Below are 20,734 nucleotides of genomic sequence, written 5' to 3'. Positions count from 1 at the left end.
TCTACCCAGCAAATAGAAGAAAAAGCCCCAAGTCCAGTTAGGAATCTATCTGGAGGCTCACCCACACTTAAGAGGAAGGGTAACTACATATAATTTCCCACCAACCCAGAGGCTACTTTGGGGCTACAAAGTAGGAAAAAGAAAAAAAAAGGAAGGAAAAAGATAGCTCTAAGAAGTGGCCATGGGCTAAACTGCACACGGACATGGATTTGTAGGCTAACTCAGGTAACAGCCTGTTCCTTGTCAAAAGCAAACACCAGTCAACTTGGAGAAGAGATTTTTCATCTTAGATATCAAAGAATCCCCAAGTAATAATTTTTGAAGGTCAAGAAACACAAAGCAGTTTAAAAACAAAAAACAAAAAACCCACCATGGAAAACAACAATATTCTAAGCTAAAGCTACCAGAGAAAACAAACAAGAGAAACAGACTCACAAAGACTTCTGATAAAGGAATCACCAGGCATGGATTATAAAAAAAATTCCGCTTACCATGTCTGAAGAAATAAAAAGATAAACCTAAAAGTAGTCCAGGTGAAGAAACTATAAGAAGTGATCAAGCATATTTGCTGTAGTACCCTAAAAAACTTTTCATAATCAAACTTTAAAACTTAACTAAAAAGAAATTTACTGAACATATATTGGAAGAAATTATCCAGAATGCAGACCAGAAAGACAAAAAAGAAGAAGAAAAAGAGAAACTAGAGAATTTAGTAGTCATGGGAGATGGAGTAAGAATGAAATAATATCTTCAATATTACTGAATAATTGTGTACCCAGCAAAAATACCTTCCAAAAATGAGGGGAGAACACAGATATTTCAGGGAAAAAAGAAGAGAGAATTACATGTAAGTAACATGTTGGAGCCAGGCGCAGTGGCTCATGCCTACAATCCCAACTGCTCAGGAGGCTGAGGCTCTGAGTAGTCCCTAAGTGGGGACTGCCTGAGGCCAGGAGTTCAAGATCAGCATGGGAAACACAGTGAGACCACATCTCTTTAAAAAAAAAAAAAAAGCAACATGTAGATAGGAAGGAGACAGTGGAGTTAAAATGTTCTAAGGTCCTTATATTGTATAAGAGTAGAACAGAATCAAGTAGCGTTAGACTTTGATGAGTTTGCATATTGTTTCTAGGATAACCACTAAAAGAAGGGTAATAATGTTATCTAGCCTTTCAAGTAGAAAGTATAAAAGAGAAATTATTTTCTAATCTCAGAAAAGAGAAAAATGTAAGAATGAACCAAAAGGAAGTTCAAAATAAAAGTGAAGATTAAACAATAAATACATAATTAATTACATTAAATACATAGGTGACAATTTCTAAATCTACCTACGGTGAACTAGCTGGTTACAGAATCGACTCTTGCCCCCATGAACAACAGCCAGAAAAGCTAGATGATGTATAATCACATTTGTGTGAAGGCACCAGAAAGCTACCAAGGCAGAGATGGCCTAATGGGACAAGCTTCCAAATACATGGAAATCCAGAGAGGTGAGTCCAGTGCTTTGTACAACTGTTCACCTTGAGGCGTTTCCTGTTTCCAAAGTAATGGCTGAGAGACTGACCAGCCACACAGAACGTCCATCAATCTCAAAAGGCTGAGGAGACAAAAAAAAAAAAAAGGAACTTCGGGGCCAGCCAAGGAAAAGAGCTCTAGAAAACACCATGTTTTCGGTTGGGGTCCCCAAAAGAATACAACTTGTGAGCAGGGATGAAAAGAAAAAGCCCAACCATGTCAAGCATGGAGGTGTGCTCTTCCGCCTTCCTTCCAAAGAACCTGCCGCAGGGAAGATTGTGACTGACAGCCCCAGCTGCCGCCCTTCGGATCCATCACCATGTTCATGTAGAGGCCACATTTCTCCATTCCTGCCCAAAGCAGGATTCTTCTAAAAGACAAGTGTTTGCCTGGGGACTCTCCACTGGCCTAGCAGAGGAGTTCTTAGATCTGTGCTGCAGTCTGGGGCCCTTCCTTCCAATTCTTTCCTTTCCTCTCTTCTTTCACAGAGGTCAGGCCTGTCTCATGGTCTGAAGTTTTCTCCTGTCCTCTCTTGCTTTCTTCTTTACCCTTTATAGGCATGGCCCCCAATAAGTCTTCTGCATATCTCATCCTGGTTTAGCATCTGCTTCCATCTTGATGTCTGCTACTAAATATCAATTATCAGACCAAGGCCCGCCTTTAGGTGAAGGCAATCCTTGAGCAGAGATGCAAAAATTCTAAATAAAACAGAAAACCAAATCTGGTGATACATAAAAAGCGTCACACATTGTGAACAAGTTTGGTTTAGTCCAGTAATGCGGGGCTGGTTTCACATTTGAAAACTGTATCAACATGATCTACTACATTAAGTGATTAAGGAAGAAAAATCAAAGGATTCATGAGAGAGATATACCACATTCATGGATCAAAACATTCAATATTTCAAATATTCCAGTATTATAAACAATATAAAATCAATCAAAATTCCAACAGAATTTTTTCTTGTGGGTATAGAAACTGAAAATTCAATTCTAAGAAGACTTATTCTACCCAATAGCAACACTTATCACAAAGCCACATTAATTAAGATAGTGTTGTCTTGGTGCAAAGAAAGTGATCAATGGAATAGAACAAAGGTTGGCAAACTTTTTCTGTAAAGAGCCAGACAGTAAATATTTTAGGCTTTCTGGGACACATACAATCTCTGTCGCATATTCTTCTTTTTTTAACAACCCTATAAAAATACAGATCTATTCTTAGCTTGGAAGCTGTACAAAAATGACCCATGCGTCAATCCCTGGAATAGAAGCAAGTCTAGAAACAGACCTACACACATACACTTTATGATCAAGGTGGTATTACAGAGCTCGAGAGGAAGTATGGACTTTCCACAAAATCGTGTGGGATCAAATCAATATCTACACAGGAAAAAAATTCATCCTGACCTCACACCATATGCAAAAATAATCAATTTTAGGTGAATTGTAGGCTTAATTGTGAACAACACATCTTGAAGATAACACAGGAGGACATCTTCACGACCACGGAGTAGAAAAAAATTCTTAATTAGAACTCATGAACTATTAATCACAAAAGACTGAAAATTCACATGACATTAAAATTACAAACTTCCCTTTATAAAAATTACTAATAAGAAACTGAAAGGCAAGTCACAGGTTGAATCACCTGCCAATCGTACCTCACTAACAAAGTCCTCATCCACAATATTTAAAGAATGCCTACAAGTTAATAATAAAAAAGAACTGACAGGTAAAATCCAAATAAAAGGTAATCAACCTCCTTAGTCTTCAGGAAATCTAAATTAAAGCCATAGTCCACACCACTGTACAACCACTAGAATGACTAAAATTACAAAGACTGACAATAGCAAGTGTCAGTGAGGATCCAGAGCAAGTAGAACTCTCATACACTGTTGCTGAGTGTGTAAATGGGTACGGTCCCCTCAGAAAACTGTTTAGCAGCATCTACTAAATGTAACCATATGCATACCCACGACCCAGCAATGCCTACATATACATACCCTCTAGAAATGAGTACATGTGTGTACAAAAGTACACATATGAGAATACTCATAGCTGCATTGTTTGAAGTAGCTAAACACTGAAAAAAATTCAATGTCAATTAACAGTAGATTGGATAAGTTGTACATATTCTTTTTTTAAAAAATCAGCTTTATTGAAGTATAACATACACAAGATAAAAAACACCCATTTTAAGTGCAGGGTTCAATAAGTTTAGACAACTGCAAACACCCATGTAACCACTACCATAAACATGATATGGAACATTTCTATTATGCTAACAAGTTCCCTGGTACCCTTTACCAGTCAATTCAGGTGACCACAGAACTGTTTAGAAGAGGCTTTTGTTTTGTTTTGTTTAAGAGACAAGGTGTTGGCCGGGCATGGTGGCTCATGCCTGTAATCCCAGCACTGTGGGGGGTCAAAGCAGGCAGATCACGAGGTCAGCAGATCAAGGCCATCCTGGCTAACACAGTGAAACCTCATCTCTACTAAAAATACAAAAAAATTAGTCGGGTGTGGTGGGGAGCGCCTGTAGTCCTAGCTACTCAGGAGGCTGAGACAGCAGAATGGTGTGAACCTGGGAGGTGGAGCTTGCAGTGAGCCAAGATCACGCCACTATACTCCAGCCTGGGCGACACAGCTAGACTGTCTCAAAAAACAAAATTAAAAAAAAAAAGAGACAAGGTCTCGCTATTTGCTATGCTGCCCAAGATGGCCTTGAATTCCTGGGCAATCTTTCCGTCCTCAGCCTTCCCAGTAACTAGGTCTACAGGTGCAAAACCACCATGCCAACTCACAAACCTGTTTAGATTACTCTTTCCTAGGATTTTATATAAATGGAACCAGGTACTACTCTTTTGTGCTTGGTTTCTTCCACTCATCAAAATGTTTTTAACAACAAGAACATGAGCAAAATAATAAAAAGTAGACAAATTATATTTTATCAAAATTAAAAACTGTTGTGCAGCAAAGGATATTAAGAAAGTGAAAAAAAAGGTGAAAAGACGACCTACATAATGGAGGAAAATATATGCAAATCATATATCTGATAAGGACCTGGTAACCAGAATATATAAAGAATACTTATAGCTCAACAACAAAAAGACAACCCCATTTAAAAATGGGCAATGGATTTTAACAGACATTTCTCCACATAAGATACACAAATGGTGACAAGCACACAAAAAGATGCTCAAAATCATTAGGCATTAAGGAAATACGAATCAAAACTACAATGAGATACCACTTCACACCCACTGGGTTGGCTATAATACAAAAAATGGAAAATAACACATGTTGGTGAGGATGTACAGAAATTAGGACCCTCATTCATGGCTGGTAGAGATATAGAAATGGTGTAGCCACTATGGAAAAGGTTTGGCAGTTCCTCAAAATATGACACATAGGATTACCATGTGACCCAGCAACTCTACTCCTAGGTATAACCCCCAAAAATTGAAAACAAGAATTCAGACAAACACTTGTACATGCATGTTCACATCAGCACTATTGTCCAAAGAAGATATACAAATGGATCTTTTATTATTATCTACCTTTCAAGTGAACAGAATCCTTTCTTTATTTTTTTTTTGAGACGGAATTTCACTCTTGTTACCCAGGCTGGAGTGTGATGGCGTGATCTTGGCTCACTGCAACCTCCGCCTCCTGGGTTCAAGTGATTCTCCTGCCTCAGCCTCCTGAGTAGCTGGGATTATAGGCATGCGCCACTACACCCGGCTAATTTTGTATTTTTAGTAGAGATGGGGTTTCTCCATGTTAGTCAGGCTGGTTTCAAACTCCCAACCTCAGGTGATCTGCCCACCTCGGCCTCCCAAAGTGCTGGGATTATAGTCATGAGCCACCGTGCCCAGCCCAGAATACTCGTTCTTACACATTTTCAAGAATGAATTATGCGAGAGTAAAGAACTTTCTTTTTTTGTGTTGTAGATACAGAGATCTTGCTATGTTGCCCAGGCTGTTCTCAACCTCCTGGCCTTGGCCTCCCAAAATGCTGGGATTACAGGCCTGAGCCACTATACCCAGCCAAGAGTAAAGAACTTTATTGAGAAGCTGTGGTAGAAACTTAGAGACTTCCTGAGTTGTAGTCCAGCTCTGCCATCTGCTAGTAACTTAAATACTCTGCATCTTAGTTTCATCATCTGAAATATGGCGGTGATAATAACATCCACCTTAGAAAGCTGTTGAGAGGGTTAAATGAGTTAATCCATGCAAAGTCTTGGAATGCAGCAAGTATGCTGTTAAATTAGCCTCCACCACCACCACTACCATCATCATTATTGTTATCATCATCATCATTATTCTTCCTACTTCCTAAAATATCCTCAAGAATATTTAAGACACCTGTGATTGTTCTAATGACTAGCATTAAAAGTTCATAAAGAACATACCTAATTAGTATGTTTACCTAACTGCCAGAGAAACTTAGCTTGAATGGCCAATATATGTTAAAAATGACTCTGGGAGGCAGTGGAGCACACCTATAGTCCCGGCTACTTAGGAAGCTGAGGCAGGAAGACGGCTTGAGCTCATGAATTTGAGGCTGCAGTGAGCTATCATCATGCCACTACACTCCAGCCTGGGCACAGAGCAACACCCTCTTACTCGCTAAAAAAAAAAAAAAAAAAAAAAAATTGCTAGAGGGTTCAGTGAATGCTCCTTCCCAAAGCCTTCAGAAGAGATCCATTTAATGCCGCTACACATTTTGAAAGCAATTCTAAACATGCCTCTGATACCCCACCCAAAGCCTTAGATCATGGACCATGCTTGAAAAGTCTCCCATCAGTACAGGATACCTTTACCAAATGAGGTTTTGCCAAGGTTATTGCTGAATATCAATCCAACACTGGTGGAAACTCAGTTTCTAATAGTGTTTTATAATATCCAGATCTCTCTGATATTATATCTGATTTTTTGCACCAAGGAATGAAATGCTTATAATCCTCCATTCCCAATACAACATCGTACATTTTCTGCATTAAATAGCCTAAAATCCTCCTCTCTGAATATTTTCTTTTGTTTATCAACGGTGCAGCGATTTTGAAGAAAGTTACTGCACATATCTCCTTAATCAAAATTGACGTATGTAGCGGAAGAGCTCTGCTCATCAGTATACCACAGTAAACTAAATATCTGATGTTCTGCTCAGGCCCCCGTGCTGGAGCCAGGGCTCTGACCACTGTCATCAACTTTGGATGGCATCCCGAGACCACCCTTCTCTCAAGGCCATCTGACCGGTTCGAGCTGCCGAAAGACTCACAGAAGCTGGCTGCCACCATCCCACTATTAATATTCATAAATTCTGTAAAATATTATTTGTTACAATTATATTATATTAGAACATAATGTTATACTATATTGTTATATTATATTATAGATTATTATTTATATTCTCCAGAGATTTAAGGGAATACAGGATGTCAGCAAGACATTAATTATCCACAAGCAACTACTACCACCAAAAAATATTCTTTTACTTAACCTTTTTCTTATAAAACATCTGCATCATAGTACAGAAAACTAACCAAGAAGAAGAAAAAATACCTTTAAAATAATATGAGTGCACACATAAAGGATATGAGAAACATAACAAAACGCAAACACTGGGTAAGTAAAATAATCAGAAAATTAAATGGCTCAGTATTTCTTGGTTGATAAGAAAGAAATAAGAAAATTAAGTGGCAAAAGAGATTTCACTAAATTGCCAAAAGGGAAGAAGACCAAAACAAAATCGTTCAACTGTTTAACAGAATTTTGGCATTATAACAGCATCTCTTAGGAGTTTGAATAAAATCCTGGCAATTATTTTCTCTCCAGTGATTCTAGGCTTTGACTGTGATCATTACACTGGAGGCTCCGATTCAACTAAACTAACACAAAATTCTACATAAAAGGATTTCATGATCTCAATATGCTTGAAAATAAATTTTCAAAAGAAATCAGACAGTAAGATAAAAATCATAACATTCTGTTGAATTAAAATACTAAATTATATATAGTTTGTCTCTGAATAGACTGCATTCTAAAAACTGACTTGTAAATAATTGTCTAGAAGTTAGAAGAAATTTTTTTCACATACAATATGGTATAACTGTTGATCAGGTTATTTGCAATGATATCATGACTATTATACTTAGGGCTAAACAGGCCTTTGTGAAATAGCCTGTGACCCCAACTATCAATTGGGATGCCAAGATCAAACTCACACTTGGAAAGCAAAGGTGCAATCAAGGTAGGTGGAGCACTAGGACTCCATAACCTCATTAAGCTTTGCAGGTCCACGGCTAGCCAAGCACTGAAACTGAGTAACAAGTGATGGTTGCTCCTGCAAAGTGTTCACAGCCTCTAAACTTGGGATCTCCTTGACCTTTTTCTATGCAGGATTCACAGAATTAATTTCATAACATACTAAATATACACTATATTTATCTTCTAATTCTTAACACTACATAAGTCACACCCTTTTTTAAGACTAGAATTATTTTTAAAATAAAATTAAAGAAATGAGGAAGGGGACTTAAAAAGATGTTAACAGAAGTAAAATGGCAGAATTATAAGATGGACCTAAGAGTTAGACACAACTGATTTGGAAATCCAGTTACTATCACTTTCTAGCTACGTGATTGTAGGCAAGTTATTTCTCAGCCTCAGTTCCCTCATCTACAAAATAGAAATATTATTTTGTAGGAATACAGGAAATCTCACACCTTACAGGGTGAGAGTGAGGGATATAGGAATATCTCACATCTTACAGGGTTAGACTGAGGATTAAAGACGATAAAAATATATATTATGATGCCTGAAACAGATTAAGTTCTCAGTCATGTGCTAATTTCCACCACTTTCCCAATCCACTCCCCAAAATCAAGCAGTTCTTCCAAATATATTACAATTATATTATAAATCGCTTTCTCCCAATACTCTCATACCTTTTCATATTCTTCTTTGCTTAGGAAGAAAACTACAGATCTGGACTTAATAAATATCCAACTTTGTTGAACTTTGCTTCAGAAGAGGTAAGGTACTTGAATTTCTATTTCTCCCATTTTAAAGCCTTAGTTTTGTGATTTTTAAAATTATCTTATTAGTCTTTTAACTAGCTAATTGATTTACCTTTTTGTTAACCTCACTTATCATTATTTTCTCCCTCAATCTGTTAGACCTCTGATGGTAAACTTTTACTACATTTCAATTACAGTTGTCACGTGAACAATGGGTTTCACTGAACTCTGCAGATCTGCAGATTTTTTTTTTTTCAGTAAAAATATGGTATTCACAGTAACATAAGGATGCAAAAGCTGTGTTTCCAATACATGGGTTCCACAGGGTCTATTACAGGACATGAGTGTGTGCAGATCAGTACACATGTGGGTGGTCCTGGAAGCAATCCCCTGGGTACAAGGGATGACTCTATTTACATTCTTCATGGACTTTTTCTTTTAGCCATTTTATCTTCTAGTTATTATATTAACTCTATATTTTCTTACGACGTAACTTTTCTTACTTAGGATTATCCCTTAATCAACATCATACAATGTCAGTAAAGCAACCAGATAATTTAACCTCAGACTATAGCAGTAACTCAATTCAGAACTCAAGTTCAGCTGTAAGGGATAATAATCATAAAAGATCACTGGATATGCAGCCTTGAATATCCATTCTTCTAAACGCTTTGAATGTTGTCACTGTATCAAGCCAGACTCATGGGGACCTATACACTTGGACCACAATGCTTTGGTGCCCATCACTTTAAACCAGGGTTTCTTGCCCTTGCACTATTAATATTTGGGACCAGGTAATAGTAATAACTATTATTATTATTTTGAGACAGACTCTTGCTCTGTCATCCACATTAGAGTGCAGCGGTGTGATCTTGGCTCACTGCAACCTCCGCCTCCCAGGTTTAAGCGATTCTCCTGCCTCAGCCTCGTGAGTAGCTGGGATTAGAAGCGTGCACTCCCACCCCTGGATAATTTTTTGTATTTTTAGTAGAGAAGAGGTTTCACCATGTTGGCCAGGCTTGTCTCAAACTCCTGACCTCCAGTGATCCGCCCACCTCAGCCTTTGAAAGTGCTGGGGTTACAGGCGTGAGCCACTGTGCCTGACCCAGATAATTCTTTGTTGTGGGGGGCTGCCCTGTGCACTGTTTCAACAGCACCTCTGGCCTCTATCCACCAGATGCCAATACACACTCCCCTTCTTCCAATTGTGATAAAGATGCGTATAAAGAGGGTACATTACCATATGCCCTCCAGGGAGCAATATCATCCCTAGCTGAGAAGCGCTTTAAGCTGAATGAGACCTTGGGGTTTGCAGTCAGCTTACACTGAGGAACCACTTTAAAAACAGCCGTAAGAAGAAATGGTGTTGAAAATATCATCTACTGTATCACTGTTTGTTTTCCAAGGGAGAAACCTGTCTCAGACCTCAGTGCAAACAGAATGTTTTTTCTTAGGAATAATGTGTATCCTTAACTGATCATATTCTCATCTTTTCTATGGCCACTGGCAAGCTCAAAAGCAAACTTACAGCCCATCTTTAATAACAGTATAGGACCAGCCGGGTGCAGTGGCTCACGCCTGTAACCCCGGCACTTTGGGAGGCCGAGGCTGGCAGATCACGAGGTCAAGAGATAGAGACCATCCAGGCCAACATGGTGAAACCTCGCTTCTACTAAAAATACAAAGTGGGAGTGGTGGCGCGCACTTTTAGTCCCAGCTACTCGGGGGGGTGGCGGCGGGGGGGCAGTGAGGCAGGAGAATCACTTGAACCCAGAAGGAGGAGGTTGCATTGGGCTGAGATCATGCCACTGCACTCCAGCCTGGCGACAGAGTGAGACTCTGTCTCAAAAAATAATAATAACAACAATAACAGTCTAGGACCTAAAGCATGAACTTACATGTACTAAATCTTCTGAATGTGAATTTAATTCATTTTTTACTGTAAACTCTTGACCTTATATTTTATCTTGCTATAAATAAGGTATTTCTTCATGTGGCCATAAACCCTTTTTCTGAGTGAAATTAAGCATATATTAATAATTAAAATAGGCAAACTGTTATCTTCTCCAGCAGACCATACCCTTCAGGCTCTATTATTCCTCTTCAAATCACCTTCTGCTGAATCTACAATAGATCTTCTAGTTTTCCCTTATAAATATTCAAGTTTATTCTCCCTAGCCAAAGCACAGACTAAATCCATTCACTTCAGTGAGCTATGTCAGACACATGATGATCTGCACGAAGTTTTATAACAATGTCTTTCTACATTTATTCGAAGTATATTCCCCTCATAAGAGGCATGAGTTCTAGACGCTGTGTGTCCAGTAGGTTGTCCAGGCATCAGCACATCAGCCTTTAGGATGATGGGAAGATGGAGTACCTATATCCTCTTTTCTCTTGCTGATGCCAGCTTTGTGAGTTTTCCCTTTCCCCACTAAGGCTTACTTCTAACCCATGCCAAGTAGCATTTGGAATTCATCCTAAACCCTGGTACATGACAGATGGCGATGCCAGAGTGGCTCATCTTGTACCAGTGACAACTATGAAGAGTCCTGCCTGGCCCTACACCCTCAGATTACTTTTGATAATGCAAAAAAAAAAAAAAAAAAGCCATTTCCTTCTCATTTTAACTCATAACCTTTTCAAGACCTCAAACGGTTGTTACAAAGGTCCATCAACAGGTTGAGTGGTTAGACAATTTGTGGTATATTCATGCAAATGAAAAAAAAGTAGTACTATCAGTACCCATACACATAATACAGTGAAGGTAAAAAATATTGTGCCTGACAAAAGAGTACATGCTGTATTATTTCATTTATTTAAAAAAAAAATCTAGAAGAGGCAAAAATTAACCTATATAGTGATAAAAATCAGATCAGTGATCGTCTGAAGACAGCAGAATAAAAAGGAGCACAAGAGAACTTTATGGAATAATAGAAAGGTTGTTTTTGATATCACATCTTAATCGGGGTAGTGATTTCATGGTTATATATTCATCAAAACTTACCAAACTGTACACTTACAATAGATGCAAATGTGGTATTCTTGCTAAACATGTATGACCTTGAACTAATGAGAAAACATCAGATAAACTGAAAATGAAGGACATTCTATAAAATAACTGATCAGTACCAGTAATAAAATACAAGGAAAGACTAAAGGGACATGATAAGTGAATACAACGTGGGATTCTGGAAGAGAACAAGGATACTAGCAGAAAAACTGGTGACATCCAAATAAAGTCTGTAGTTTATATAGTAGTCCCGTATCAATGCTAATTGCTTAGTTTTGTTGATTGTACCACAGTATTATAAATTTTTTTTGTTTTTTTTTTTTTTTGAGATAGAGTCTCGCTCTGTCACCCAGGCTGGAGTGCAGTGGTGTGATCTCGGTTCACTGCAAGCTCCGCCTCCCGAGTTCACGCCATTCTCCTGCCTCAGCCTCCCGAGTAGCTGGGACTACAGGCACCAGCCACCACACCCAGCTAGATTTTAGTATTTTTAGTAGAGATAGGATTTTCACCCTGTTAGCCAGGATGGTCTGGATCTCCTGACCTCATGATCCGCCCACCTCAGCCTCCCAAAGTGCTGGGATTACAGGTGTGAGCCACTGCGCCCGGCCCCCCATGGTATTGTAAGTTTTTAACACTAGAGAAAGTAAAATAAAGAATACATGAAAATTCTCTGTACTATTTTTGCAACTTTGTTGTTGAAAATTATCTAGAAATAAAAGTTTTTACTGGGTGCATTTTGTTGAGTGTGAATTTTAACTCGTTCAAGTTGATTTAAAATCAGTTATTAAGAAATAATTTTATCTCCAGCCTGACTGTCCTTTCACATTCATTAATGTTTAAATCAACAATAACATTAACTACAAGAATAACCCAAACCCTCTTCTTTTCAATATTTGACTCAATAAACCTAATTGATAAAACACATAGCATTCCTTACCTAAAATAATCACCTCATTTAGAAAGATTACTAATTGAAATAAAAATCTTAAGTACTCTCCTTGGAATTATAATGATATATTCCTCTACAAAAACACATACAATTAACAATAAAAGCATTACACGTTCAAATTGAGACAATGGAATTCATAAAACTTTGAAGTCCACAGTAAAAAAAAAAATTTAATTCTATGACTCTCACACCTAAGAATTATTATACATTTGAACACTAAAAATTATATCATCTCATTTAGTATCACTTAACACAAAGAAATGGGTAGAAACACATTCAGAGACAAATTAAAAGGTTTATGGCATACCTCCTCTGTTTCCATTTTCTTCATCCTACAAATAAAAATATATATATACATACATGAGTATACATTTATAAACTCTTGTTAATCACAACAAGGCTCATTTTAATTCAAATTGACCTCCCCAAATTGTGCCAATTACGATCTCACCTACAATATTCTTAATTGATCATATTCTCTTCTACAGCCACTGCAAGCTCAAAAGCAAATGTACAGCCCATCTTCAATAATAGTATAGGAAGTACCTTTTCCTGGAAAGGTAAGAGTTTTCACAGAGAGAGATAACAAGGCGGTGGGTGAAGCCAGCTTAGGGATAGGACATCAGTTCAGTTTTTGGCATTTGAGGGTGAGCTTTCTAATGGAGTGAACTTGTCAAGTAGGCAGTTGGATAGAAGGAAAGGCCAGGTCATCGCTTACTGTACCACACTTAAATGTGCCTTTAGGGGATATTACAGGACCCAGAGCTGTCTATATAAATGGACTGGTCCCAAATTGCTACATATTTAAATTATTGTATTCAATTTTGTAGTTTATCTACTTTGTCTCTTTCATTGCTACCGAGCTGTCTTGCTGCCATGTTATCTACCTCTAGCTGGAAAACTAGAAAAGGAACCTTTAAAAACTAGTCTAAAAATACACTTTTTCAAATATTTGCTGAGCCTCTACCATACTGGAGCTACCATGTACCTCAGAAAGAAAAACAGACATTGGGTGAAGGGCTGATAATTTATGACATAATTTTTTGACCTTTATTTAGGCTGCCCAATGTTTTTTTTTTTCCTTCTTCTGATTATAAGATCTGGTCTGAGACTGAGGTTGCCAGCTAAGTGACAAAATAACAACACTGTTATATTAATTACACATTTTCTAAAAGCTATACAATATTAAAATTTTTAATTCATTTGAAGTGAATTGATAAAATTTCATAATTAAAATGGAAAAGATTCCAATACCTATTTTCCATGTAAAATTTACAAGACAGAGCCCTATTTGCAAGAACATCTGTATTTAATAATAGCATTAATAGCTAAAATTTATTGAGCAGTAACAGTGTCAATTTCTATGTTAAGTGTGTTACAAGTACTGTATCATTTAATCATTACACAGCCTGTAAAGAAGGTACTACTATTGTCTGTTAGTTGGCTTATCCAAGGTCACAGATCTAACAGGAGGCAGAAATGGAATTCAAACCCAGGCTCTTTTGACGCCAATGACCATGCTGTTAACAAGTGTAAGCATGTCCTGGAATACCATCATTTCATGCAAAGTTGTTTTGTTGTAACGTTCACGAGAAAAATTAATTCCCCACTGGGGTTCTGTATGTGTGAAGTTTCCACATTCTCCCCACTGTGTGGGTTTTCTCTACGTACTGTGGTTCCCTCCCACATGCCAAAACTGTGCCTGTTCGATTCACAGGTGTGCCCACATTGTCCCTGTCTGAATGAGTGCAGCTGTGTGTGTGCTCTGCAATAGGATGGACAGCATCCTGTCCAGGGTTAGGTCCCAACTCGTGCTCTGAGCTGCATGAACTGCCGGGATAGGCTCTAGCCACCCTCAAATCTGGACTTGTTTTTATAACTCTTTCTAAAGTGTATGAACACCTCACATTTACTTCAATGTTTAATACTGGAAATGTTTTCGTCTTTATTTACAAGTTTGGTGATTTTTTTTTTATCAGAAATATGCCAAGTAAACTCTAGCCAACATAAGATCAGTTATCACTTAAACACATTTCACTTAAAGTTGTAGTTTCCAAAAATCAACTGACAATGTTAAGTGAGGATTTATTGTAGTATGCTACTAAAATTTCTAGAAATATTTTCCAATAATAATAATACATGTTTATATAAGTTTGGTAAAATTATCTTATAAAACATTGTACTACCTATATGTTCATCATGACCCAAAGTTCTTATTCAAAACAAAAACAAAACAAAGACAAAAAAATACACAATCCTAACGTAATTATCAAGGGCTCTCATATGTGACCTAACGCATAAGTAACACTATCTGAGACTTTTTAATATCAACTAGATTCTTAACAGATCTAGTCCAGTTGTTTTATACACATTTGAGAAAACCCAAACAGATAAATTTCACTCCAAAGGTAGCAATTATATACAATCCTTAAAAGATACTCAGTTGTTTCCTGTTATCTCAGTGTTAAAGTAACCAAATATAAAAAAATTAATTGAAAAAAAGAAAAGAAAAAATAAGCTATTCCGTATTTCAAAAAAGCATATCCTGCAGGACATTACTAGAAAGACATATTTAACAAAAAAATAATTTAAAACTGTGGTCTCTAGACACACATATAGACGCTACTTTTTAAAAGGCAGTTTAGCAGTCATAGATACTTAGAATTAGAAAAGACTTTCTCATACCCTAGTTCAATTCCTACAAATGAAAACGGAAATCTAGAGGTCAAAAGAAGTGGTCTGGCCAGGGTCTCATAACTCTTCTGAATATCATTATTTCCATTATGCTACTGTGTAACAGTTCAGCATCAAGCATGCATATTGGTCAAATTCAAATCCCAGATCAACTACTTATCTGTTTTATGACCCAGATCAGTTTCCACATCTGTTATATGGGGCCAGTAATACCACCTGCTCCACAGGATTCTGGTGTGGATAAAGTAAGATAACGCTTATAACAAATGGTAAGGAACACAGGGCAAGTACTCAGTGTGTCAACTGCACTTATAATTATCTCAGGCTGTCCTTTTCAGGCTGTGTTACTGTCCACTGAAGCCTGTCAACGTAATTCATTCTGATGAGAAGCTGTGTTTCTAAATTCTAACATGCCATCATATTACATATCTGAAAGTTAAGTATTGTTCTAATTCTACTAATTTTCTATAACTGCTGGAATATTTTAGTGAACCATTTCCTCTGAATAGTCTGCCCAGAAACCTCACTACTTTTTTAGATAACAAACAGTTACATATTAGAAAAAGTAGAATGAAGTCTGGAATTAGAAGTCCTTGAAAAATACAGATTTGGAGTTTAGAATCAAAATGATCTTTCAGAGAAGACTAAAGTTTTGTTTTGTTCTTGAAGGTGGGAAAATACCTAAAAGGAGAAAAACAATATAATAAAAATTCAAATGTAATGCTTAATTCTTTTAAGACAGAAAAAAGGCCAGAGGGAAGGAAGAGGAAGACTAGAAGGGGATAGGAATGGCCTTGTGGTTTTTCTCAAGTTGCTGTAACTATTTCTCTTACCTTATATGAAAATTGAATTGCAGACTCTGGGGGATAAACAATAAAATGTCTTAATGTAAACCCAAAGCCTTGAGATGTTCTTTTCAACATAACTGTTTTGGGACCTGGCCAGGAGAATGTTTCATCTTCGGACAGTGATACAGTTTCACTTTGTTCTTTTCCATCTTTATTTTTTGAGACCTAAAGTGAAAAGATATGTAAAAGTTAATTACATAACACAATAAACTTCCCCACCTAAAAAAAATTCTATGTAAACATGTTAATACCTAAGCACTGATATGAACCATTTTTGGATGCATAAATTACACAAAGCATGCAATTATCAAACACTAAAATTTATTATATTATTATAACAAAGCATGCAATTATCAAAACCTAGAATTTTTTTCTAGAAAATCATGCTATACAAAATTAGTCAGAAGAAAGAACTCTCAGAAAATAGAAATATAATTGCTAAAATTAGAAATGCAATAGAAAGAATGAAAGATAATACCAAAGAAATTTTAAAGAGCACTATGGATTAAGAAACAGAAAGCATGAAAGAAGAGATACAAAACTCCGACCAAGAAAGAAACCTAAACCTTATCAGATAGTCCAACAGCAACAAAGGACATTAGAAAATAATAGAAAAGGTCTTCAGGTTCTGAGCACGAATTCAACATCCACATAGATAATCCTTCTGATATCCTGGCCTTCTTGTTCTTTGACCTCCTCTCCTCTACTCTGCTTTCACTTGGGCATGACTGAAACCCCCTTACAAGCCCAAATCAAGAATCCCTGCTAGAACCACCACCTATTATTAGTTCACTATTTAGTTCACTCCCTCTCATTTCCCAGTCCTTAAAATTCTTCAATCTGGAGCTGACCCTACCACCTTTTCCCTGTCCCTCATCACCCCATGTTCTCACTTTCCTCTTAAGCTAGCTTCAATTCACTCCTTTACCCTCTCCCACTTCCTCCAAGTTGCCTGACAAAACCTAACCCTGGATAAATCAACACAGCCTACTCCGGGCCTGCTGCACTTATGCAGGTGAATATGGGTGGAGAAAAACAAAAACTAAGCTATTTCACTCTAAGTTCATGACTACCAGCCTCAAGAGAGCCTTTAGTGTTGTCTGTCAATAGTGACACATTTCTCTCTGGTCATTCATCCTAGCTGACTATTTCATCCCTTTTTCCCACCCTCACCTGCAGCAGATGGTCCTGCTTTCTATTACACTCAGAAAACAGAAGCAATACAATGAGACCTGAATCGCCTGCCATGATCACCCCACCACCCTGCAACCGTGCCCATGTTCCCCTGCCTTCCCTTCTGCTATGACGGATGAGCTGTCCATTCTCCCAAGGCGCCAGCAGTTGAGACGAGATCCTCCCCTCTTACTATTCAAAGATACAGGTCCAACAATTCTCCCCTCTCTCTTTTGCATCATTCTCTCTTTACTATATATAGCATTCCCATTTGCATACACGTATTTTGTAATCTCTTTAACCTTAACAAAATCTTTTTTTTTTTTTTTTGAGACAGGGTCTTGCTCTGTGGCCTGGGCTGGAATGCAGTGGCATGATCGTGGTTCATTGCAGACTGGATCACGGGGACTCAGGAGATAACTCACGCCTCACCCTCCCAGGTAGGTGGGACTACAGGTGAATGTCACCACGCTAATTTTTTTTTTTTTGTAGAGACAAGGTCTCACTGTGTTGCTCAGGCTGGTCTTGAGCTCATGTGCTCAAGTGATCCTCCTGCCTCAGCTTCCGAAAGTGGTGGGATTACAGGTGTGAGCCACCGCACCTGGCCAAAATCCTCTTTTGATCACACACAACCCTCTCCAGCTACCACCTCGTTTGTCTGCTTCTCTTTGGAGCAAAACTCCTTAAAAGTTATCTGTACTTGCTGTTTCCAATTCTTTTCCTTCCATTTCTCTGAAATCCCTTTAAATCAGGTTTTTATCCATCTAACTCCCAGAAACTGCTCTTGTCAGGGTCACCCATGACTTCCACATTTTAAACTGAATGATCAATTCTCAGTCCTCATCTTATGTGCACTTTATTGGCACAGGGGTCACTTCTTCCTTCTTGAAGAATTTTCTCACTTGACTTCTCACACTGATTTTTCTTCCAACTCACAGGCGACTTTGTCTCAGGCTCCTTTGTTTTCATCTGCTAAGTTTCTGAACCTGGAGGCACCCAGGGCTCAGTCTATGGACTTCTCTAGCTGTACTCTGTCTTTTGGAGATTTCACTCCATTTACTACATTAAACACCGACTATATGCAAATGACTCCCAAATTTGTATTTCTAGCCCAAGCCTCTCCCCAACCTGATAGGTATCTTACACTTAACATGCCTGCATAGCTACTAAGATTTTGTTTTAAATTACAACTCCAAGTTAATCCCAGCATTTTGAAAAGGTCACCTTTATTGAATTGCAAATACTTGAATAGTCTTGCTTCTATTACATTTTTTATTATCTTCCACCAGTGAGTCTATCTACTGTGCCACAATAATTAGCCTGATACAAAGGTGAAAAGGTAACTAGGTGGTAACATTGCCCAGCCAAACTCCAAACTTGCAGTAGGGGTGGCCATATGATTGAATTCTAGTAAATGGAATGTTAATAAAAGTAGTAATACAGTGCACCAAAAAAAAAAGCATTTCCATATACTAGCAATAAGCAACTAGAAATTTAAAGCTTTTTAAAATACCATTTATAATTACATTAAAAATATGAAATATTTAGGGATAAATCTGACAAAAGGTTTGTAAGATCTACAGACTGAAACTCTAAAACATTAAGAGATATTAAAGCATAAATAGAGATATACCATGTCCATGATTTAGAAGACTCAGCATTGTTACAATGTGAACTCTCCCCAAATTGATCTATAAATCCAGTGCAATCCCAATCAAAATCTCAGGAGATTTTTGTGTGGAAGCTGCTATGGTATTTCTAAAATCTACTTTATATGCAAAGAACCTAAAATAGCCAAAACAACTTCAAAAAAGAACAAAGTTGGAACACTCAGACTACAAATCTTCAAGACTTACAAAGCTACAGTAATCAACAGTACAGTATTGGCATCAAGACACACAGATTCACAGAACAGAATATGGTGTCCTGCTCTAGAACCATAACATGATGCTGCCATGCTACTCCTAGGTATTTATCCAAAAGAAGCATGAACCCATGTCAATATTGTACAAGTATAATACAAATACTTGAAAACACAAATCGCCCTGGAACGACTGTGTGGAGGCTGTGTGCAAGAAAAGAAAAGAACTTTGATCCATAACTCGTATCACAAACAAAAATTAACTCAAATGATCATACACCTAGGCCGGCCACAGTGGCTCACACCTGTAATCCCAGCACTTTGGGAGGCTGAGGCAGGTGGATCACTCAAGGCCAGGAGTTCAAGACCAGCCTGGCCAACATGGTGAAATCCTGTCTCTACTAAAAACACAAAAATTAGCTGGGTGTGGTGGCACAAACCTGTAATTTCCACTACTTGAGAGGCTGAGGCAGGAGAATTGCTTGAACTCAGAAGGCAGAGGTTGTAGTGAGCCAAGATTGCACCACTGCACTCCAGCCTGGATAGGGAGTGAGACTCTGTGTCAAAAAAGTCAAATAAAATAAATGATCATAAACCTAAATGTAACACTTAAAACTACGAAACTTCTGGAAGAAAACAGGGGAAAATCTTTACGAACTCAGGTTGAGATTTCTTAGCTATAACCCCAAGGAACATAATCCATTAACAGAAACAACAAAAAAATATTTACTGGAAGAATATGCAATGAATATTGTATAAAAGATAAATGAAACTTCATCAAAATTAAGACCCTCTGCTCTTTGAAAGACACTTCTTGGCCAGCCACGGTGGCTCACACCTGTAATCCCAGCACTTTGGGAGTCTGAGGCAGAAGGATCTCAGCCAGGACCTGCCTGAGCAACACAGGGAGACCCTGTCTCTACACAAAATTTAAAAATTAACCAGGCAGACGGGTACGGTGGCTCATGCCTGTAATCCCAGCACTTTGGGAGGCTAAAGTGGGTGGATCATCTGAGGTTAGGAGTTCAAGGCCAGTCCGGCCAACATGGTGAAACCCCATCTCTACTAAAAACACAAAAATTAGCCAGGTGTGGTGGCATGCGCCTGTAATCCCAGCTACTCAGGTGGCTGAGGCAGAAGAATCGCTTGAACCAGGGAGGTGGAGGTTGCAGCAAGCCGAGATCATGCCACTGCATTCTAGCCTGGACAACCGAGCCAGATTGTCTCAAAACAAACAAACAAACAAACAAATTAGCCAGGTGTGGTGGTGCATGCCTGTTGTCCCAATTACCAGGAGGCTAAGGCACGAGAATCACCTGAGCCCAGGAGGTTGAAGTTACAGTGAGTTGTGATCACACCACTCCAGCCTGGGTTACAGAATGAAATCCTGTCTCAAAAAATATATATATTTTATGAAAAGTATATACACACACACATATATACACACACATATATATACACACTTACACTTTTATGAAAACGAAAAGGCAAGCCATAGAATGGGAGAATATATTTGCAAATAATGTGTCTGATAAAGGACTTGTATCTAGAATACATAAGGAACTCTCAAAATTCAATAATGGAAATGCAAACTAAAAACCATAATGAAATACCACTGCACACATAATAGATGTGCTATATAAAAATTAACCATACC

The 20,734-nt window shown here is 37.9% G+C and overlaps 1 protein-coding gene across 3 annotated transcripts in view; it reads right to left on the bottom strand.

The window, feature by feature from the left end:
* Positions 1–20,734, bottom strand: part of ARHGAP21 (Rho GTPase activating protein 21) — a 134,079-nt gene that overhangs the window by 65,373 nt on the left and 47,972 nt on the right. For all 3 annotated transcript variants that reach the window (XM_011963829.1, XM_011963827.1, XM_011963830.1), the window contains 2 exons: positions 16,029–16,208; positions 12,809–12,833 (listed from right to left, as the gene is read on the bottom strand). In XM_011963829.1, the coding sequence (XP_011819219.1) occupies positions 12,809–12,833; positions 16,029–16,208 (205 nt within the window). The remainder of the gene's footprint in view (positions 1–12,808; positions 12,834–16,028; positions 16,209–20,734) is intronic.

The sequence above is a fragment of the Colobus angolensis genome, unplaced genomic scaffold (assembly GCF_000951035.1).
Source record: "Colobus angolensis palliatus isolate OR3802 unplaced genomic scaffold, Cang.pa_1.0 Scaffold63, whole genome shotgun sequence".
NCBI lineage: Eukaryota > Metazoa > Chordata > Mammalia > Primates > Cercopithecidae > Colobus > Colobus angolensis.
Note: the sequence above shows the minus strand (reverse complement) of the source record. Positions and strands in the feature narration are given on the sequence as shown.